At 34.6% G+C, this 23616-nt stretch overlaps 1 protein-coding gene across 1 annotated transcript in view; it reads left to right on the top strand.

The window, feature by feature from the left end:
• LOC134261286 (uncharacterized) overlaps positions 1-23616 on the top strand; it is a 77991-nt gene that overhangs the window by 22904 nt on the left and 31471 nt on the right. The window contains 10 exon segments of the mRNA XM_062743725.1: positions 1646-1837; positions 3007-3198; positions 6680-6880; positions 8471-8662; positions 10266-10457; positions 11738-11974; positions 14063-14137; positions 18820-19056; positions 19431-19472; positions 19475-19594. Coding sequence (XP_062599709.1) covers positions 1646-1837; positions 3007-3198; positions 6680-6880; positions 8471-8662; positions 10266-10457; positions 11738-11974; positions 14063-14137; positions 18820-19056; positions 19431-19472; positions 19475-19594 — 1680 coding nt within the window.

Consider the following 23616-nt stretch of genomic DNA (forward strand, 5'->3'; position numbering starts at 1 on the left):
TATGTTATCCGGTTTGGAGCTTGGGTTATGGGGATAGATTAGTCATTCCTAATTTTAAGATTGAATGGACAAAGAGAGATTATTTCTGAAATGTTCCTTTCGTTAATATAGTTTTATGAAAGCTTTATTGATACTCCTGTGATAAATTAACTTTATCTGTTGTAGAACATCCAAAGCCTTGTCTTTATATGTTACACCTCAGTCTGCAAGTAATGATTATTTTGTCAACCATGGATGAAATTTGCTTTAGAAGAAGGGTTGAATTTTATGATGTCCGTACTTTATTCTGTTAAACGCACATTTCATTGAAATATGATTTTCAAATCGAATTAAAAAAATAAAGATAGATTTAAAATACTAGTTTTTATTGGTGCCTTGTGTAAATTCAAGGAAACTATAATGTAACTGGTATAGTGATAATTATAATCTCATTCTTTCACTGCAGAAAACGTACATTTACTTCTTATAAACTTGATATTAAAGGACTTAAATTTTCTGTTGACCGATGAAACAGCAGTACAATTAATCATCTGGGATAAATTTTCTTGTCTGCTTCAGAAAATCTAAGTACGAAATCTTTATCTCTCACAATAAGTTTTATTTACATTTCAGTTTACAAGTGAAGCTTGTTTTAAATTTGTTAAGGTCAAGCCTAAGTAATGTAAGCATTCACCAAAGCTGGCATTTTATGAAATGCTTGCTTCAATCTTGTTTAAAGATACTTTTAATTGAATAAATGATATGTATTTTACTCCTTTACATAAATACAAAGATACAATTACTTTCTACAGGTAGTGTGGTCATTTGTCATGTAGCAAGTGTGTCCTAAAGAACTATATGCGGTAGTATATTGCATATATTTGCCCCCACAAAAGTCAAATTTTGAAAACTTCCTGAAATGTGCTGAATTCAATAAACTGTATGAGAAATATAAATTAACAGAAATTATTATAGTGTCAAAGCAGTGTATTCTCAATTTTTGTTTTTATGACGTCACAAACTAGTCCGATTTTATATCCTTTTTCAGAAAGAGGACAAAATGGACAAAATTTCAACAATTTTAGCTTTAAAATTTACAGACCGCAAGTTTGCTCAGGAACAATATTGACATATTTCATTGATATTATCATTCTACACATTATACCAAAATATTGATCCTGAACACACATGCACTCGGTGACTTTTACTCAAAATATCGACGTAATATGTACATTTTTCTGTAAAATTCATAAAAAACTGAAATTTACGTCATGTTTGTGACGTCATTACGTACATATGGCGTCATTACTTATGAAAATATTCAGTGCTTTGAAGTCAGCATATACTCCCCTGTTTAAGAACTTAATAAAATATATCTCCATCAAAGTTTGATTTGGGGGGCAAATATTGGTTATTACCGAATAAAGTTCTTTTATAAATACAGTTAGTTGCTGCTTCATATATATATATATATTTTTCATATCATACTTTTTATTTATATTTCCATTAATTATATTTTCAGCTGACCCTTTTCTATTCCTCTGTGGGGCCCTTGCTGACTTACCAGTTTTCTAGTTTATTTAAACATTTATTGCCTTTATTAGTTAACTATATGTGAAGATCAAATGTGTTCAGTGTAATGGAGCATATACTTTTTTTTTTACAGATATAGATGAGTGCAGTAATGGAAATGGAGGATGCAGTCAGAAGTGTAATAATTATGTTGGATTTTTCAATTGCTCTTGCAACACTGGCTATCAGTTATACACAGGACCAAATTTCAACAATATCAGCTTGGCAGATGGAGAAACGGGGACAAGAGCAGGAGATAAAATTAGAATTAATTACACCTGTGTTCGTAAGTAACTGACTGTTTTTGAGAGAAGTATCTTTATTGATACTAAAACATAATTTAACTTTCTAGCTTATTTCTACCAAGCAATACACCTGATGTTAGTACCAATGACATAGTTCTGTTTAGGAGCAATTAAGTCTATTGATACATGTAGTCCTACTTGGACTAAACATGCATTAAAGATGATTCTAGGGATGTACACGAGATGCTGAACCTGGGAGGGGTCTATATTTTTCAAATATAGCCCAATTTAAGGTTAAAGTTTTGGAGAAGGTTCATTCTCAAGTACTGTTAATCACTTTTTATTTGCGAGATAATTTTGCAAAACTGTACTCATAACAAATTTCTAAATTAGCAAAAATAATATGTTATTAAATAAAGAATCTGTTGTAACTATTTATACATGTAAGCCCCACTTGGACAACATCTGCATATTTGCATGGAAAATACATCTAAGATTGCAACTACCCAAATTGCTTCAGTTGGTTGATCTTACCTTAATTTTACAGATGATGGACCAGGTTAAAAGGTCCTCATTATGAAATATATTAACGTCACCCGTAATAACGTGTCAAGCAGGACTATAGTTATAGGGCGAAGAAATAAACTGAAACACATCTAATCTGACGGAACTAGAGCTACCATGGTTAAGACATATTTCAGTTTAGTTACCTCTATTTGTGTGTGCGTGGGGGGGGGGTGAGAGTGTGTTTGTGTGTGTGTGTGTGAGGGTGTGTGTGTATGTGTGTGTGAGGGAGAGGGTGTGTGTGTTAAAAAGTTCAATTCAGTTCCATTTTGAGGTAAGAAATCTAATGAATTTACAAGAACTATTGGAGAGAACTATCTAAGTTTTAGGAACTTGTATCTAATTCCTTTGCCATGTTGTCAAAAAATATGTTCAAAACAAAAGAACTATGAGGAATCTGTAGTGAAGTGTTTTGTACTTGTTGTACTAAAATGCAATTTAAGAACATTTTGATAAATTAAAAGTGGTGTACATGAAATGTGATTTTAACATGACAACTCAATCTCCTTTAGTTCACCAGCTTTACAACCAGATCAACTCTCCAGTTTAATTATAAGTGTTGACTTTGCGTAATTAGGGCAAACAATAATCCTTTCAATTACAGTAGGTATGACCAGAACGTCAATTGCTTCCTAACTACTTTTAGGAGTCCAGTGTCCAACACTCATGCCTCCTTTGAATGGAAAGATACTGAGCAACAAGAAGTTGTTCTATTATGAAGATGGAATAACTGTTCAGTGTGACCATGGCTACTACCCAGATCCTCAGAGGACAACGCTGAAATGTGGGGCAGAGCAAGGCGTTGGGAAGTGGTCTACAGAAATGACAAATTGTACAAGTATGTTTGATATTCTAATTATTGTTTAACGTCCCACACGAAAATGTTCCATTCATATGGAGACGCCCCCACTTGCCAGCGAAGAGTACAATTTTTTTTACCTATATTCAGCACTCAGGGCCATTGAGCACCTACTGTGGCAAGGGACCTCAGTTTATACTGTCTTTTTCGAAGGATCGGTCTCCATGTCCCACTGTGGGATTCGAACCCGTGACGTAAGGAACAATTCCTCACTTTGCGACTCTAGAGCAGACGCTCTAACCACTGCGCCACGCGGGCGACTGTAAAAATTAATAAAGTGTGGTTTCGAAATAGGCAGTTTCATTATGTATGATAGCATTAAGCTATTGCCCCTTTTCAGATTGTGAATTAACTAGTGTTGTCAAGGTGCAAGCCCAAAATGAGTTGCTAAGTTGATAAACTTTTTCTGTTATATGTCTTATTTTATCACATGCAGGGCATTTACGATAATGTACACACAGTTGTTACTTTCTCATAGCATAAAAACATGATGCTGGTGACTGTCAGGTTCGTTCAAATGTTTGTGTCAACTTGCGTTTTAGCTACATATATTATCTCTCTTTGGACCATTGTCAAATATATTTTACCCATAGTTTCTAGAGGGAAAAAGATGGAAAAGTAGTACTGCACCCTTGAAACAAGTTTCTTATTTCAAGGCTAAGGTTAAAACATGAAATGTATAAAATCCTTGTCAGAAAATATGTGACATATTTCCTCTGTGTCCAATATACCATTTGGCGATTGAACTTGAATGATGTCGTTCACTTGAAAGACATAGTCAAGGCATAACATGTAAAATCCTTTTAGTTTTTTGATATCACTGACAGCTGCTTTTTCAATAAAAATTGGAACTCGTCGATATACTAAATTGGCCATTGGTCATTTGCAAAATTATTTTGAGAAACACATTCTGATTGCACACACAAGTACTCTGAAATTGACATCAAAAAGATGCTTGAGTTTCTGATAAATTGATAATATCTATGTGGTTAAATATTATAGATTCTGTTGAAGATTTCAGGTCAGGGTCAGGTAAAAAAGAAGACGTTGAAACTTAGTCAGAATGGATTAAATGTATCAGATCCATGTTAAAATAGCGTATTAAAAGACGCTTTGATATGGCAATATGAAAACCATCTATCCTTCTGTATTCAATAATCCAGAAGTGAAACAGAATTAGATAGATTACATGATCAGTACGTTTTCGTCCTTGCTGACAAAGGAGGAGACAACATTGTCTTTGTTTGAAAGGCTCATTATATACTGTAAATGTATTATATTTAGCGTGTACGATATTTGGCGGAAATTGACTTTTGAATAAGTTAGCGTAGATTTGATTTAGCGCATTTCTTCATTTTCTTATTTATGTGTATATGTGCAAGACATTTAGCGTTGTACTTGATTTAGCGGTTGCTGCGTTCCGCCAAAGCCGCTAAAAAGACTACACAGCCAAATGTAATATGTTTACAGTAAATTGTATTTTAGATCTAGAAGAACTTATTTTAATTTTACTAGTGGAAATCCAACGTTTACTCATAGTTCCATTTCTAAGGAAGAATTTCTTTAAAATCATATGATAATTTGAAATAAAAAAATGTTACCAAAACCAACAGCCTAAAAACTTACGACTCTTTAACCTTATACACAACCATTCCTCACGATAAATAAGTTCAGGCTTTTTGATATCATCGACAGCTGCTTTTTCAATAAAAATGGAACTCGAAAATTTGCTTACCTTGTCAATGGTTATATATGCAAAATTATTTTGTTAAAATACTTACTGATTGCACACACAAGTACTCTGAAGTTGACATCAAAAAGGTGCTTGAGTTTCTTTTTGACAACATCTACCGTATAGCGGGTTATATAAGCGGGGTTCTTATTTTGGCGTTTGATGGTAGCCAGCTAATATTTTAATCGCTTAAATAGTCAGTGCTCTTTTTAGTGTGTATCTGCAAAGAGCTTAAAATTCTGTGTCCGCGAAAATAAATTGCGCCAAAATAATTTGCATTTTGAGAAGGCAAAAAAAATCAAACTTTTACACCCGCCAAGAAAACCCGCTATACTGTATGTTGTTCAGAGACCAGATCTTTTAAAAATCTGTTGGAATTCCCATGGTACCAATTGCGCCCCGTTATTAGCAGACTTTTTTTTGTATTCATATGAGGCAGGATTTGTGCAAAATCTTATGCGTGAAAACATGAAAACACTTGCTGTGGCCTTCAACTCGACATTTAAATATATCGACTACGTATTTTCAATTGACAATAGTAATTTCTATTCCTATGTCGATACGATATATCCTGGTGAGCTTGAGATAAAAGATACCACAGAGTCTGACGCATCTGTTTCATACTTGGATATTTTACTTGAAAAAGACGTTAATGGTAATCTAACAACCAAGCTCTATGATAAATGTGATGACTTTAACTTTTCTATCGTCAACCTCCCTTACTGATGCAACAATTTACCTTCATCACCTGCATACGGCGTTTATATACCTCAGTTGATTAGATACGCAAGAGAATGCTCTACAGATGAACAATTTTTAAAACGAGGTAAATTATTGACAAACAAGTTGATGAAACAAGAATATCAGCAGTCTCCTTTAAATTCATCATTTTGTGCGTTCTTTGGTCGATACAATGACCTTGTCAGGAAATACAATTCATCATTGAGTCAAATGCTGACTACTAATTGTTAGTCTATTATTTATTAGTGTATTGGCGACGGATTTTTCCATTATTTCCCGATCATGACACAGAGCACACGGCGGAAGTGACCAGTCGGCAGGGGATGCTCACTCCTCCATGGCACCTAATCCTACCTCTGATGTTTTAGATCCGTGTTTGCTCTGCTCCTATTTTGTATTGTTTTATGGACTTTGATGTTGAATATTCTTCGTTATCTCCATATCCTTCATTACTATAGTATATATATTTTTATAGCATATGATCTTTCGTACAGTACACCACCTATTAAGTGCCTATAGGAAGAAAGCTGTGCCTGCTTTCAAAACCTATTCACTTCTAGAATTTTGAATAAAATACGGTTTTAATTAATAGAGTACCCTTCATTAAAGTTGTGTTATTACCTTGAGTATTAACTCAAAGATCTAGGTCTAAACTTAATGTAGGGTTGAATTGTTTGGTCAGTTATACAATCTTTCGCTTGACAATAACATTTATGCTTTACCAATAAAATGCCTTTTCGGAGAAAGTACTAACTCAAAAGAAAAGGTTGCAGGTGTTCTTTTATTTTGGGATATTAACTCTCCCTTCCTTCTACAAAATATCCATAATAAAGGTTATGTAGTAACCTTGACTTTTACCTAACATATAAGGGTCAAAATCAGACATTGTTTTACTATCTTTCCTTTCCTCTTGGTTTCATTTTGTTCTCAAATGCAACCAAAAAAATCTTCCTTTGTAGCGTGTAAATTTCTATTTTCCTTTCACAGAGGGAACCTGTATGATCCCAGGTCTTACTTCTGATCCTAATTACAACAGAATCTTTCCAAATATAAGGACAAGAGTGGACTTTGGATCTTTAATTATTATTGAATGCAGATATGGAACAAAGTTCAGGAATCTCTCCTTGTATTGTGGAGAAAATGGGCTATCAACATACAGACTTTTGGGAGATACTTTGACATGTCCAGGTCAGAGAAAGAGTTTATGTTAGTGTTGTTATGATAAAGTGCAAAGCGGGAATTATTTATTCAAATCACATTGTTTGTCTTCTTTAGTACTGAATGACTTTTAATTTAACTTAAACTTATTCACTTACCCATCCAAGTAATAGCAATCTTATGGCTCTCTGGGTATAAAGGGCTCTCGATCGTAGCGAGTGTCCAAAATCAAAATTTTCTTGATTCACACTTTACTTGCAGTGGTTTTCTTCAGATTTAAAATGACTAAATGAAAATTCATTTGTAGAACTAATTAAATAAGGACCTTGTTATTATTCATGTAAACAACTTATCAATTGATATATTAGTACCTAAACTAATATATCAAAAATTTTCAGAACAAAGTTCACATCCACTAATAATATTCGCTTGTTTTAAGCTTTAATTGTTTAAGAAGCCAGATGAAATGTATCAGTTAAGCATTTTCTGGCTCAACAAAGCTAAAGGTTCAAGTGAACTTTTCTGATCTAAATCGTCAGTGGTGTCGTGCTCTTGACCACACAAGTAGGAAAGGGGGAACTAAAGTTTTAAATGAGAATACGTCGGCATGGAAAACAATCTTTGAAAATTTTCTTAAGAAAAGTACAATATTTTATTAGTCATATTTATTTCGAAGCATCCATAGATAGTGTTGATCCAAATTCTTTTTCTTTGGGTTAATAAGGGTACATTCAAAAGGAGTGGATCCATTTTTTTCAAGTTATGAACTATCAACGTAGGGTGGGAAATCCCTTTTGAAAATCTACATTCAAGAACTGCAAAACAACAGTTGGTCAAATTTATATGGAAGCATTATCAGATTCAAGGTTAAATCTTTACACTTAGAGAGGTAGGGTGGGGCTAAATGATTTAAATTTTACATAGGATGTGTAGGGGAAAATCCAGTCATATGGAAGAGAAGGGTTATAGTGTCTCAGATTAGCACAATGACAAATATGTTTCTTGTTTAGTTAGCTCTTATTTTCAGAGACCAAGAGATCTTAGGTAATAGTAAGGTGCTTATTTTCCTTCCATTTGTTTCCATCTGTTCCATCAATTTTTTTTTAATGATACGCCAATACGCGTTTTGGTGTATTTTCACTAAGATTTGGTACACAAGTACATTTACAAGGATACAACATCTTTTTTAGAGGTTTTGATTTCATCAAAGAGTGTAACCATGATTATTCAAAATGGAAATATATCTGTGAAATTCTTGAAAATTGCTACTTCTAATGTTTTTTTCTAATTAATAAAAAAGCGTATTAGTTATTAAGATGTATAATTCTTTATTTAACTTACTGAAAATAGAATTTTTCATAAAATTCCCTTTACTTGTTTGGACAAGCTAATTTGCAAAGTACTTTTATTCATTTGTTTTTTGATTTTTAAAAACGATATTGCCATTTGCAAGGTTTTCTGAAAATTATATATCCTTAGAAATTCAATCGAAATGCTTTTTCTCGTACATATTCAGTCACTTTAAGCTATCATCTTTTAGATTTCTTATTTATAAAATGCTTGTTACAAGAAATACATGTACTTAACAAAACTTATATTTATCAATTTATCTTTTAACAGTTCTTGAATGCGGGATACCAGAGCAAGTTCCAGGTTCTATTCAATACAGCTATCCTGATACACTTTTTGGCAGTTCATTTAACTTTAGCTGTCAAAATGGTTCAACCCTCGGTGGGAAATCAGTAGATGGAGACTTCATTGTCAGATGTCAGGAAAACAGACAGTGGGGCTTTGGAAATCTCACATGTACAGGTAGTTGGTTGTTGAAAAGAATTTTATGCAAATTCTTTAGGTCACCTGAGTCACTAGAGTAACCTATTACTATCTGTTTTTGCCCACCACCATGCATGAATAATAAACTATGACTATTTTCAGTTTCTTCTCTTGAACCACTAAATTTCAATAAATTCAAGCATATAGCTTCGGTGAATGTGTGCAAAAATTGTGAATTTCATGGTCTCTGTCCAGAGTCAAAGAGAAGTGACTAAAACCATAAAAATAAGATTTTTCTCTGACTATCCTTTTCTTTATTCCTAGATATCAAGCAATCAAAGTGTCAAAATTTTGAAATTAATGATCCCAGGTTCATTGATTCGGGAGTTAGGATTGGGCACTATTTATCATATAGTGAAAATGCAAAAATTCTTTAACAGTTTGGGAAACAACATTTTTGATCTCTTGATGTTTGGGTTTGACAGCATTTAACTTTAACCTTTGCCATTAACTGCCATACGGGGGCATCAGTGTTCAACAAACACATCGATTTGCGTCCCAAATCATCACACTTAGGGTTAGGGTGAGGCTAAATGATTTTAATTTTACATAGGGTGTGTATGAAAAAATCCAGTGATTTGGAACAATAATCTGCAATTTCTGTTCATTTTCTTTCTAGAAGTTGCATAACCTGAAATGAATTTTGATATACAGATTTATCATAAGAATATCTAGGTCAAGTACTACTTTGGGTACGAGCAAACCCTAAAATGTATGTCCGATGGGAGTAACTTGTGCATACAATTTTGTTAAGGGGTAGCTTCTAAATTTCGTCACAATTTCTATGTAAAAAAATCTTTATTATTTCTCAAAACTACACAGTTGCAAATTGTCTGACTAATATGCAGTCATCTATTTCTGATTATGAAGGTGAAATTTGCTCAGTTGAACAAATGGTCCCAATAAAGGCAAATCCTATACCGGCATGCCAGGACTGTCCCCCTCTCTTTCCTTTGACTAACCTTGAACCCATACCCTACATGTTTTGAAATTTCTGCCACTGTTCATGAAGTGGGCTTTGGTTACAATTTGTGGGCAAAGTTTTACAAAGTAACTTTATGTACAAGCATAATTAAAACTTCTGAAATTGTGTTCCTTATAACCAGTGAAGAGAACTAGAGGTACTGTGAGCGATGAGCTCACTAAATGATACCCCCGCTTCCCATATGGTTATAACTGGTGAAAAAGTCCATGTTTTCCTGTGACCGGGAAACCTAAAATATGTGTCGGATCAAAAAGTAAAATAGGAGGTGCACAATGGCAATATGTAATAAAGATTCTGTGAAAGTTTCATCAAATTTCATTCAGTGGTATGAGAGGAGTTGCGGATAAGAGATGGGTACCCCAAAGTGTAACAGACGGACGGACGGACAGACGGACGTACAGACGGACGGACGGAATTAACGATTACTATATACCCTCCCGCTTTTCAAGCGGGGGTATAATTACTTAATGGCTTATGGGCCTTCTGTTTTGCTATTTTACTTAATTGTGTTATCTGTGTTGATATTGCGTGTATATTTTCTATTTTACCCAGAAAACTGAAAATTGGCATGCATAATCTTTGAAAGTGTTTTAACAGTTGGACGATGCACAGACCCTGGTACACCAGGGGGTGCTGTACAGGTAGTGAGGAGTTATGAGGCAGGGGAGCTCCTCAGGTTTAGATGTACACGTCAGGGATATGAACCAATTCCTTCTACTCCTCTTCTCTGTGTAGAGCAGGGGAGCAAAAATGCCACTTGGAATTCCACTGACTTACCTCTTTGCACAGGTGGGCAATTTGTAATACATAAGGCAACAAGCAAATAATTCTTTTTATACAATGAACAAAGAAAGTTAAACCTTACGATCACTTTAATCACGAAAACACAGTTCCGTAAGTAAACGAAGTAGGTGGATCCATTTTTATAAACCTTGAATTTAAGATAAGTAAGATTAGTTATAAGGTGTGTCGCTCGTGTAATTTGTTAAATCAAGGATTTTTTATGAGAAGTATATTTTGGAAAAGTACTCATATAGTATGACTAAAAATCGCAGAGATCAGAGGTCAGTGTGCGTCTTACTGAGCTACGGTACAATTAAGTTGACCTTTTTGTACTTAAATTTTGTCTCTAATAACTTTAACCTTTATCATTTTTTATCAGATGTAACCATAGCAATAAATAAATCATATTTTATGTAAAAATAGCTTGAATGATACTTATAATTGCAAATATTGCAAATTAATGCGCGAAAATTATTGTTTGACCTTTTTGCACAGAAAAATTAACATATTTTGGGGTATTTTATAAAAATCTAGGTAGGCATAAAAATATTTTCTTGTGTCAAGCTTTTTAAAACTTAAGTGATGAGCAGTCACAAGTATCGAGTAGTTTAAAATAATGAAAGAAAAAATGAAATATTCGTCAAAATTTGCGATTTTCAGGCAAAGATCAGTGAAAATTTTATCTTGACTTATTTAACAAATCTTCATTTCTCGACAAGGTTTATTGAGGGAAGTTGTTAAATTTGTTAAAAAAATATGAATTGAGACCTAAATTAATTATATTAGCATATCATAACGGAAAATATTCTCCGAGAAAAAGTATTTTAGGCTCAAGATCCAAGATATTAAATTTAATAAATGTGCAGAATTGCAGAATTTTCTGCTAAATATCCTTCCACCACAAAAAATAGTCATCCATAAATCTTCTTTGTGGATTTGATAGCAGTTTTTTTCATTGAACGTTGAACAATTTACATATGTTATAAAAATTGAAATAGAATAAATAGTTTTGAAGTAAGAGGCTCTGCGTGAACTTTTTAAAAAAGCTGACGAGTGATATATCTTAAGTAGAAAATTTTAACGAATACCGTATATACTCGTATATACCCCCAGTAACTGACTAAAACTTTTTGAGTAAATAGTCTGTTAGATCGAACGATATTCAAGTCTTCAGATGTTTGTTGATATCCGTTTACAAATATAGATAAATTATAAAAAAAAAAAAAGTACTGGTAAATAATGGAAAAAAAAGCTTAAAAATATTTCAATCTCTTTTTTTAATACAGATGTTACACCACCAGAGTTTAATAACTGTCCCAAGACATATTACATTGACAGTATGGACGCAGTAAGTTTTGTTACCCCCACTGCCACTGATAACTCTGGTCTGGTGAAGAATGTGACTGTAGATCCTCCCAATTTCAAAAGTGGTACAGTGGTGTCCAGTGATTTAAATGTCACCTACACAGCTGTAGATAATGGAGGGAATACTGCAAGATGTACGATCTCATTCATCATTAAAGGTAAATAAGTAAATTATAAATTAAGTCATTAATTAATAGCTGAATCAAAAAGCTGTTAAGATTTTTTTGTGGGGAAAACGTTTCTTTTTTAACATTGAGCTTTTTCAAAAAATCAAAGGTTGTCCCTTGTCGTCATCCTTTGTCGTAAATTTTTCACTTTTCATTTTCTTCACCAGAACCCTTCGACTAATTTCAATCAAATTTGGGTCAAATTATTCATGGGTAAAGGGAATTTAAATGTTTTCAAAGGAAGGACAACTACCTTTCCCTAGTGTAGTTAACTCAAAAATAGTTAAAATTGGGTATCTTTTTAAAGTCTTCTTCCCAAGAACCACTGGGCCAAAAAAGGTATGAGAAAGATATTGACATAGTGTAGATTCAAATTTGTTCAAGGCATGGTCCTCTAGGGGTAAAGTGGAGCAACAACAGGAAACTTAAGTTTTAGGTACGAATGATTTCTATGGGAGTAGAGAATTCGAACATATTTTAAAATAGTACATATTTTAATGGGTTTAATCCCATCCCTCTGGTACCAAGAGAGGGGGACAAACGAGGGCTGTTCAAGAAATAATGTCCTCGATGGTCGAAAAAAAACGCTTTTCAGTGATTTAATCTTAATGATTTAACTTAAAATTCTCTTTCAATTAAAACACATGTCCTTAAAATTTTTATCCAATTATTGATTGCTTTTAAAACTCATTTTTGGGTATGACCCTTAGTATACTGGAAAATGGCATATCTAATGGTCTTCTAGATTAGTTCCTTTCTATTGAAAGGTGTTTTTTTCTAGTTTGGAAAATTAAACAAGTCAAAAGACGAAAGATCTGGCGAATATTGTTAATGTGAAAAAATTAACTCTCTGTTTATCCCCTTTACTCTTCAGGGCGTGCGGGTTTGGACGCTGTCAAGAAGAAATTTAATTCATGTAGTGAATTCCCGATACTGCTTCCTTCCTCTCATTAACCTTTCGATTTTTTGCCAAATAATTGCTATCTAGACTCTTCCAGAAATTAAACTGCATCCCCGAATACGAATTTGAACAACAATACCACTTATATTTAAGAAAATTGCATATAAATCTATCATTGAGCTCTTATCTGACTTGTCAAGTACACCTTATTGTAAATTTGGTTTCGAGTGTTTTGAGCAATATATTCAAGTTTCATTATCTGTTTGAATTTCAGACAAACTTGAATAACTACAAGAACAATATTTGTTTAGATATTCTTACACGCTGTCGTTTTCACTCATTTTTAAAACATAGGGTTCCCTTTGATTACTAAGCTTTTTTCTGTCAAACGTTTCTTTAAAACTACGTGAATTACTCTCGATATGATGACTATCAAATTTGCTGTATGTCTTAAAGTCAATCATACATCATCAGTGATTTATTGTTAAAATTTGGCAAACAGTGCATTAATTGTTTTAATATTTTGTTACGAGGACGGTACCCACTTTTGATGCCCATTATATTTGTTTTAATCATAGAAATTCATCTGCTCATTTGTCTATAAAACAAAAATTGCTTGCTGTAAATTTCACATATTTCAGTGAATTGTTCTTTGGAATCCTTAACGAGTTTAATTAATGAAGCGTTTAATTTCACTCTAGTTTATTGATTCTTTACCATTCATTTTTAATGCAGTGTCTCGAATAGCCCTTTTTCCAGATTCTCACAATGAAATTACAATTTTATGTGTTATAAATTCATTAAAGATTAAATAATGCGAGAAAGTCAAACTTAATGTCATATGATATTTGTATTGTATGTTATACGATTCAGGAGTATTTATTGAACAGCCCTCTTAGAATTTACAATTTTTCTACCCTTTACCCAAAGAGATTTGTTAAATTGATAAATTAAATGTTATTACACGATGATGAATGACTGAATGAGTTATAGATACCCTTAAAGTCACGTGTATTTATAATATTTTATTGCACGATGTAAATTATAATATATACATGCAGCAAGGAAATATTAGTTATAAATAAATATAAGGCTATATCTATTCCCTCTTATTTAAATTTGACCACACTTGAAATAATAAAAATAATGATTGAGATGTGATTTTTTTTGGTGAACAGGTTTCTTTGAAACTGCCTTTGATGTTTGCCAATTCAATACGTCCTGTTCTAATGGAGGTATCTGTGGTCAATCTGGTAAATAGCTTTAATTCACTGCCTACATGATGACAAGCTTTTTTTAAAATTTTATTCATCTTATAAAGTATTACATCTCATTGTTTTACACATTCAATAGTAAAATTCTCTTTTAACCTTGGACTTTCAGTAAGACGTGGTATTCTCGACGTAACATAATTAGCGTCTGAAATTTACACAGCCTTTCAACGAGTGTATCAATGATCCAATTATATTGTTTCGTATGGCAGAGAGGCGGGACTTAATTCATCTCATCGTTGTCAGCAACAATTTAAAGTAGCTGATATCGTTAATTTCTCAACCAATGAGAATCTATTTCCCATTTGAACTTCTAAAAGTCCAAGGTCAACTGAGAATCGTACTAATTTTAAAGAATTTAAATGACAAAAAAATTACAAATAATGATTGAATTATTGTTTCCATTTCAATTTGTAGTGACAAATTGCACTTTGCAAGCAAAACCTGGCAGTTTTGCTGTTACTGATGACAAATCAGAAAATCCACAAAAAAAGTCTCTGAATTTATGTAAAGAAGAATGTCTTCAAGATGTCCAATGCAGATCTTTATTTCATATCAGAGGGTTCTGCTACATCATTAAACAAGATGCTTTTCCAGAGCCCTACCCAATTGATGCCTCTCAGTTCTTCTACAAAATTGGTATGTACAAAATCATTATTTATAATAGGACATTCAAACTTATTTATAAACCACTTTCATGTACCAGTGAAATAAAATGGTACGATTTTAGGTCAATTATTAGGGCCCCGCTTGGCGGGCGCCCTATAGTGTTCAGTCTGTCCGTCCGTCCGTCTAGCTGTCCGTCCGAGATCTCTTGTCCGGGGCATATCTTCTCTCTCCTTGGCCCAATCTGGCTCATACTTCACCCACAGAGTGCCTTTGGGTAACCGGTGTGCAGTGACCTTGAACCAGGTTTCTAGGTCAAAGGTCAAGGTCAAAGCTGAATTATATGAAAAATCCTTGTCCGGAGCATATCTTCTCTCTCCTTGGCCCAATCTGGCTCATACTTCACCCACAGACTGCCTTTGGGTAACCGGTGTGCAGTGACCCTGAACCAGGTTTCTAGGTCAAAGGTCAAGGTCATAGCTGAATTATATGAAAAATCCTTGTCCGAAGCATATCTTCTCTCTCCTTGGCCCAATCTGGCTCATACTTCACCCATAGAATGCCCTTGGGTAACCGGTGTGCAGTGACCTTGAACCAGGTTTCTAGGTCAAAGGTCGAGGTCATAGCTGAATTATATGAAAAATCCTTGTCCGAAGCATATCTTCTCTCTCCTTGGCCCAATCTGGCTCATACTTCACCCACAGAGTGCCCTTGGGTAACCGGTGTGCAGTGATCTTGAACCAGGTTTCTAGGTCAAAGGTCGAGGTCAAAGCTGAATTATATGAAAAATCCTTGTCCAGAGCATATCTTCTCTCTCCTTGACCCAATCTGGCTCATACTTCACCCACAGAGTGCCTTTGGGTAACCGGTGTGCAGTGACCTTGAATCAGGTTTCTAGGTCAAAGGTCAAGGTCCAAGCTAAATTATATGAAAAATCCTTGTCCGGAGCATATCTTCTCTCTCCTTGGCCCAATCTGGCTCATACTTCACCCACAGAGTGCTTTTGGGTAACCGGTGTGCAGTGACCTTGAACCAGGTTTCTAGGTCAAAGGTCAAGGTCCAAGCTGAATTATATGAAAAATCCTTGTCTGGAGCATATCTTCTCTCTCCTTGGACCAATCTGGCTCATACTTCACCCACAGAGTGACTTTGGGTAACCGGTGTGCAGTGACCTTGAACCAGGTTTGTAGGTCAAAGGTCAAGGTCATAGCTGAATTATATGAAAAATCCTTGTCCGGAGCATATCTTCTCTGTCCTTGGCCCAATCTGGCTCATACTTCACCCACAGAGTGCCTTTGGGTAACCGGTGTGCAGTGACCTTGAATCAGGTTTCTAGGTCAAAGGTCAAGATCATAGTTGAATTATATGAAAAATCCTTGTCCAGACCATATCTTCTCTCTCCTTGGCCCAATCTGGCTCATACTTCACCCACAGAGTGCCTTTGGGTAACCGGTGTGCAGTGACCTTGAACCAGGTTTCTAGATTAAGGATCAAGGTCATAGCAGAATGATATGAAAAATCCTTGTCCAGAGCATATCTTCTCTCTCCTTGGCCCAGACTGCCTCATACTTCACCCACACAGTGTCTTTGGGTAACTGGCGTGCAGTGACCTTGAACCAGGTTTCTAGGTCAAAGGTCAAGGTCATAGCAGAATGATATGAAAAATCCTAGTCTGGAGTATATCTTTTCTTTTGTTTGCCCAATCTGGCTATTACTTTACTCATAGAGATCCACTGGTCAATGGATGTGCAGTGACCTTGGTCGAAGTTTCTAGGTCATGGTCAGAATTACCCTTTCTGTTTAAAATCTTTGTTTGGTGCATAATTCTTTGCCTTTATTTCCAGTAAATTTATATAACTTGGGATACAAGAAAACTTCGATAAATATTAGTAAATTTGCAGTATCCGTGAAGTCGTACTAAATGACTTTTACTGTATTACACAAATGTTCCTCTTCAAAATAATCCCTTTTAAACAACCTTACATTTTCATGTTCATTGTTGAACGCTGGGCCCTTTGAGATGGCCACCATCTCAATGATATCTAGTTTGTAACATGAATTGAGAAATAAAACCTGCGTTTTCATAAATGTTGCAGGATAATCTCCTGGGTCTCTAAATGTTGTTTGAAAGATAAAAGCCGAGGCGTCAGCCGAGGCTTCTATATTTCAAACAACATTTCGAGATCGGGGAGGTTATTCTGCATCATTCACGACAACAAGGACTTTTTTCTAAGCAGCTCTAAAATACGACTGATCGTTTTCTTTTAGAGAAAAGAATTAGGTCATTGTGATGCGATTATGCTGTTCCGTTTAGCACCAGAGTGTAAATTTTTTTGTTCACCTGTGAATAGAATGCAGACGATTTGTGCTTTTGTTGTCTTGAAATTAGCCTTGTACTAATCATAAATCTGTTTGAAGCCTATATAGATAAATCTTTTTGAATATACAACAACGAAATCAGTGTCCTATTTTACCACTTTATTATTAAAATCACGGAGTTTAAATATGGCTGAGAGGTCCGTGAAACAGCCCCGCTTAGCTCTAGAAACCTACATTCATCAGCTACTTTTTGCAATCTCCAGTGTTTAAATTGCAAAGGACGACACATCGATCTGGTCTAAATATGTTTTTCATTCTTAAGTCAAATGTACATTTCAACAGCACAGGTTTGCTACATGATTCTAATCTGATAATTTTTTGATGACGTTCTTGATTAATTAAAGAATAATGTCCGTGGCATTTCTTATATCTCGGCAATAATCGTAGAAGAATTACCATTAACATCTTTTTCAAGTAAAATATCCATATCAGCAACAGATTCTCATACTCTGTTATTTTTTTTTTATTTCAAGCTCACCAGAATATATCGTATCTAAATGAGAATGGAAATAACCATTGTATTTGACAATACGTCGTCAATATATCAAAATGTCGAGTTGAAAACCACAGCAAGTGTTTTCTTTTTCACATATAATATTTTGGACAAATTCTGATTCATATGAATACAAAAATAGGTCTGCTGTTAGCGGAGCATATTGTTTCTCATAGGAATTCCAATAGATGGTTGGAAGACCTGGTCTTAAAAAACACAAAGATAATGTCAATCATCTTTTTAATGTCAACTCCAGGGAAGGGTGAAAGGGATTCAAATTTGTTCAAATAAAGAACAATGTGTTCTTTAAACGGAATATAATTCAGAAATAGTGAAAATTTGGTTGTTTCTTTAAAAAATTTCTCAAGAACAATTGTGTCAAAAAAATGACACTATATGAAAGCGTCTTTATTTAGTATAGATTCAAGTTTGTTCACAAGGTGATCCTTGGAGGCAGGATCGGGCAATAAATGGTGATCAAAATTTTACAAAGTAATAAATAGGAAAAATCTTTAAATATACTCTTCTCAAGAACAGCATAGTGATGATTGGTCATATTAAATTGGAAGCATCTCTAGGTTGTGAAGAATAAAGTTTATTGAAATCATGATCCCCTTAGGGATAGAATGGGCTACAATAGGGAATGAATGGTTTACATAGGAATATATAGAGGGAAGCAGTTCTAAGATAAACGTTAGTCATTAACATGACGGCATTCACGGGTAATGAAGATTCAAGATTTACAATAGTACAAAAAAAAACCAGAAATTTCTTTGAAATAATTTCAAACGCTTCACCTCAAACAGATTTGGTCTGATTTCAGCATAAATTGACACACAAGTAGACTCTACTAAGATATCGGATTTCGATTTTGATGAACGGTGAAGCACAGGTTACCAAAACAAAACATAACTTTATGGGAAAAAAATTCAAAAAACCGTGAATGAATTCTCCTTAACGTTTTGATTAGATTCCAGTATAATTTCGCGCACAAGTATACTTCAGAAAAATTCAAATTTCTGTTTTTGTGGGGAAGGGGTCATTTAGATTATACTTACGATAAAGAAAGATTACCAGTTGGTACATCTGAAGGAAATATTAATTACAGCTTTAAACAAGATTATTTGCACCTAATAATGACTCAGGCGAGCATCGTGGCTCATTGACCTCTTCATTGACTTTGTAGTGACAAATTGCACTTTGCAAGCAAAATCTGGCAGTTTTCTTGTTGCTGATGACAAATCAGAGCTTACAGGAAAGAAACCTCTGGATTTATGTAAAGAAGAATGTCTTCAAGATGTCCAATGCAAAGCTTTATTTCATGTCAATGGCTTCTGCTATATCATTAGACAAGATGCTACTCCAGAGTACTACACATTAGATATCTCTTTGTACTTCTATAAAAGCTGTATGTCCAAATATCGTAAGTACAAGTAAACAGTGTTCATTTTTTTTTCATACCTTATATTCATGTGAGCATAAAGAGAAAATTTTGTTCCATACTATGCTTACCATTTAGTACTTGAAAATGAGTAATCAGGCTAGAACAAAAGTGACATTGATGTACATTAATCTTTACATACAGACAAATAGAGGAAGTGATATGAATTAACAATCTATTAATGTCTCCATCTTTTAGTAGCAAAATAATTACTAGTATATTGAAAAAATGAATTGCAGCAGAAATGTAAATGGACTATCTGATTAGTGTAAAGCCTTAACAATTGTCTCTTGCTCTTAAAAAAATCCTATACTTGAATGAAAGTAATAAATGCATGCAGTATATATCTTTTGAAGCTTGTCCAGCTGGGAGATACTCTTTAACAGGATACGAGCCTTGCAGGACTGTCCCCTTTATTACTATCAAACAACTGAAGGACCAACCTATTGTACCGAATGTCCACAGGACAAGATGACTCTGAAAACTGGCAGTAACAGGGCAACTGACTGCATCAGTGTAGGTTTGTATATATCTGGGTCGTACTAGGCAAGCTGCTAGGCAACATATATAGGCCACTGGAAGACACTGTATAATTAATTATTTTTGGGAGGTCATTTGAGCAACTCCTGATAGCAGTTCGTCAAGAAAGATCAACTGACAATCAGCCGCTAAGGGAAACGAGTAATGCATGATGGATACAGATAACTAGGTACTAAAATTTACAATGTTATGTGTGTAATAAGTACAGCATTTTCAATGAAAACTCGCTGACAAATTACGCCTAAAAGGAAAAGTGTTCGAAATGTACAGTGTCTGTGTAAATTCCATTTACAATCTACATTAACGTAATGTGTAATGAGTCAGAAAAAGTTCATTTTTTTAATTCTGGATAATGGCAGTTTTAAAGGACAACCAATTAAATAACTCTTAAGGTAACAAATGTAAAATTCTTTTGTTTTTTAAGTTATTTTTCCCTAGCTAAGCATTTCTTCGTTTTCATGATTATTTTAAATTAATGTTTCTGAGCCGGCATGAATAAAATAAATAGAATAACTAGGACCGAGCTCGTTGCAAATCAATGAGTATGTTGTCCGTCCGATTTTCAAAAGCACTGCTTTTAAAGTGGCAAATAAAAATAATGTATTCATTAAAAATACCTAATGGTAATCATTATGAAAATAGTGGAAAAGAAACCTAAAAATAACAAGAAGGTCTTCCGCTGAAGACGAATGACCTTGATACTTAAACAAGGGCATCACAATGCACAAAAAGAGCATCCCCTTGGAAAGAGCAAATCTATAAATCTAAACAGAATTCAACAACAAATCTGATGCAAATTATATCGTTTCCGTTTCGCACATTTTAATCACCCACAAACGAACACACACACCCTCCCTCACACACACACCCTCACACACACACAAACACAAATGCATTATTATGTTCATTCAAACTTCATTGCGAGGGGATTAATAAGTGACATTTTCTTATTCATTGTTGTATTTTCGCACTGAAAGTAGAAGTCATCAAAATTAAAGAACATGATGGACAAAGCCCAATTACACGAGGGATAATCAACAATCTTCTCAAGATCCATTGGACCAGAAAAGCTGAAACTTATGTTGGAGCATTCTAGGGTTGTGTAGAATCTAAATTATTCAAATCATGACCCCCGGGGATAGGGCGGGGCCACTTTAGGGATTTTTAGGTCACCTGAGTAAACTTAGGTGACCTATTGATATCTTTTTTCGTTCGTCGTCGTCCGTCGTGTGTTTAAAACATTTGAACATTTTCAGCTTCTTCTCTGAAACCGCTAAACCAAATTTTAACCAATTTTGGCACAAATCATCTAGAACCCAGGGTCGGGGGTTCTGGTGTTTAGGCGGGGCTCTATTGATTATATAGTAAAAATGCATTAATTCTTTGAACATTTTCTTCTCTGCTCCTGGGTATTAAATAAACTAAGTACATAGTTATGATAAGCAAGAGTACCTCTTCCAAAATTGTGAATTTTATGGCCCCAGGGTCAGGGGTTCTTGTGTTAGCGTGGGGCTCTATTGATTATAAAGTGAGAATGCATTAATTCTTTGAAAATCTTCTTCTCTGCTTCTGGGTATTAAATAAACTAAGTAAGTACATAGTTATGATGAGCAAGAGTGCCTCTACCAAAATTGTGAATTTTATGGCCTCGGAGTCAGGGGTTCTGGTATGAGGGCGGGGCACTATTGATTATAAAAGGAAAATGCATTATATCTTTGAAAATCTTCTCTGCTCCTACATGTAGGTTTTAAATAAACTAAGTACATAGTTATGATGAGCAAGACTGCCTCTAGCAAAATTGTAAATTTTATGGTCCCAGATTAGGGGGTTCTTGTATTAGGGTGTGCCTCTCTTTATTACTGCATTTAGTGATAATGCATTAATTTTTAGCTCACCTGAGCCGAAGGCTCAAGTGAGCTTTTCTGATTACATTTTGTCCGTTGTCCGTCCGTCTGTCTGTCCGTCTGTAAACTTTTCACATTTTCGACTTCTTTTCAAGAACCACAGGGCCAATTTTGACCAAACTTGGAACAAAGCATCCATGGGTTAAGGGAAATTTAAATTGTTAAAATAAAGGGCCAAGTCCCCTCACAAGGGAGATAATCAAGAAAAAACAAAAATAGAGTGGGGTTATTAAAAAAATCTTCTTCTCAAGAACGACTGGGTCAGAAAAGCTGAAACTTATGTGGAAGCATCATAGGGTAGTGTAGATTCTAAATTGTTCAAATAAATTTATCCCCGGGGGAAAGGCAGGCTACAATTGGAAATCAAGTTTAACAGAAATATATAAGAAAAATCTTTGAAAATTTTGTTCTTAAGAACCACTAGGCCAGAAAAGCTTAAACTTATGTGGAAGCATCCTGGTATAGCGTAGATTCTAAATTGTTCAAATCATGACCCCTGGGGGAAGGGCGGGGCCACAATGGGGAATCAAAATTTTACATAGAAATATATAGGAAAAATCTTTGAAAATCTTTCAAGAACCACTAGGCCAGAAAATCTGAAACTTATGTGGAAATACTCTAGGGTAGTGTAGATTCTAAATTGTAAAATTCATGACCCCCAGGGGATGGGCGGGCTACAATTGGAAATCAAGTTTTACATAGAAATATATAGGAAAAATCTTTAAAAATCTTCTTCTCAAGAACCACTAGGCCAGAAAAGCTGAAACTTAATATGTGAAAGCATCCTGGGGTAGTGCAGATTCTAAATTGTAAAAATCATGACCCCCTGGGAAAGGGCGGGGACACAATTGGGAATCAAAATTTTACTTAGAAATATATATGCAAAAATCTTTGAAAATCTTTTTCTCAAGAACCACTGGGCCAGAAAAGCTGAAGCTTATGTGCACATGGAAGGATCCTGGGGTAGTGTAGATTTCAAAATCTCAAAATTATCATCAGTGGGGTAGGGTGGAGATGCATTATGTATTACAAGGGGGAAATCTGGTAAAGAACAGAATGGCCAAAGCTTCTCATGTGGGCGATGTGGCCCATGGGCCTCTTGTTTGAAAATCTTCTCTTCTACTAGGGCCCCATGGGGAGGCCCTGAGTGCCGAGCATAGGCCTAAATTTGCAGCCCTTCACCGGCAATGGTAACGTCTCCATATCAGTGAAATATTCTGGAGAGGGACGTTAAACAGTATATTATCAATCAATCAATCTCTTCTACTAGGTATTAAATAAACTAAGTAAGTACATAGTTATGATGAGCAAGAGTGCCTCTACCAAAATTGTGAATTTTATGGCCCAGGGTCGGGGGTTCTGGTATAAGTACGGGGCTATATTGATTATTTAGTGAAAATGCATTAATTCTTTGAAAATCTTCTTCTCTGCTTCTGGGTATTAAATAAACTAAGTAAATACATGTAGTTATGAGCAAGAGTGCCTCTTCCAAATTTGTAAATTTTTGGCCCCGTGATTAGGAGTTTTGGTGTTAGTGTGGGGCTCTTTTGATTAATTATATAGTTAAAATACACTAAATCTTTGAAAATCGTTTTCTCTGCTCCTGGGTAATTAGCAGATGAACTATCTATATAATTATGATTAGCAAGGCCCCTTCTTCCAGGATTATGAACTTTAAGGCCCCTGGGTCAGGCGTATCATAGAGAGGGGGGGGGGCTCTACTTTTATACTGAAAATGAATTAATTGTTTGAAATCTGCTCCTTGGTTTTAATCAAACATTTTTGAAAAGTAAAGGTGCCTTTTCAAAAATGTGCAATGTATGGACCTACGATCGGGGGTTCATGTGTAGTAGGGGAACTACTGATTATTGCTGAATAATATTGATTAGTTGAAATACATTTTTGTTCCCCTACCCTGCCTATAGGTATTGAGTAACCAAACTAAGCAATTGCTAAGTGTATAGTTATGATATTTTTTTAAAATTGTGAATGCCATAGCATCTAGCTTAAATCATGAACCAAATGCAATCATATAAGGTGACCTATAAGGCTCATGGGCCTCTTTTTTTTAAGTATAAAGGAAAAAAAAATTTAAATT

This window comes from Saccostrea cucullata, unplaced genomic scaffold, assembly GCF_032062105.1.
Source record: "Saccostrea cucullata isolate Sc308-1 unplaced genomic scaffold, CSIRO_AGI_Scuc_v1 ctg2622, whole genome shotgun sequence".
Classification (NCBI taxonomy): domain Eukaryota; kingdom Metazoa; phylum Mollusca; class Bivalvia; order Ostreida; family Ostreidae; genus Saccostrea; species Saccostrea cuccullata.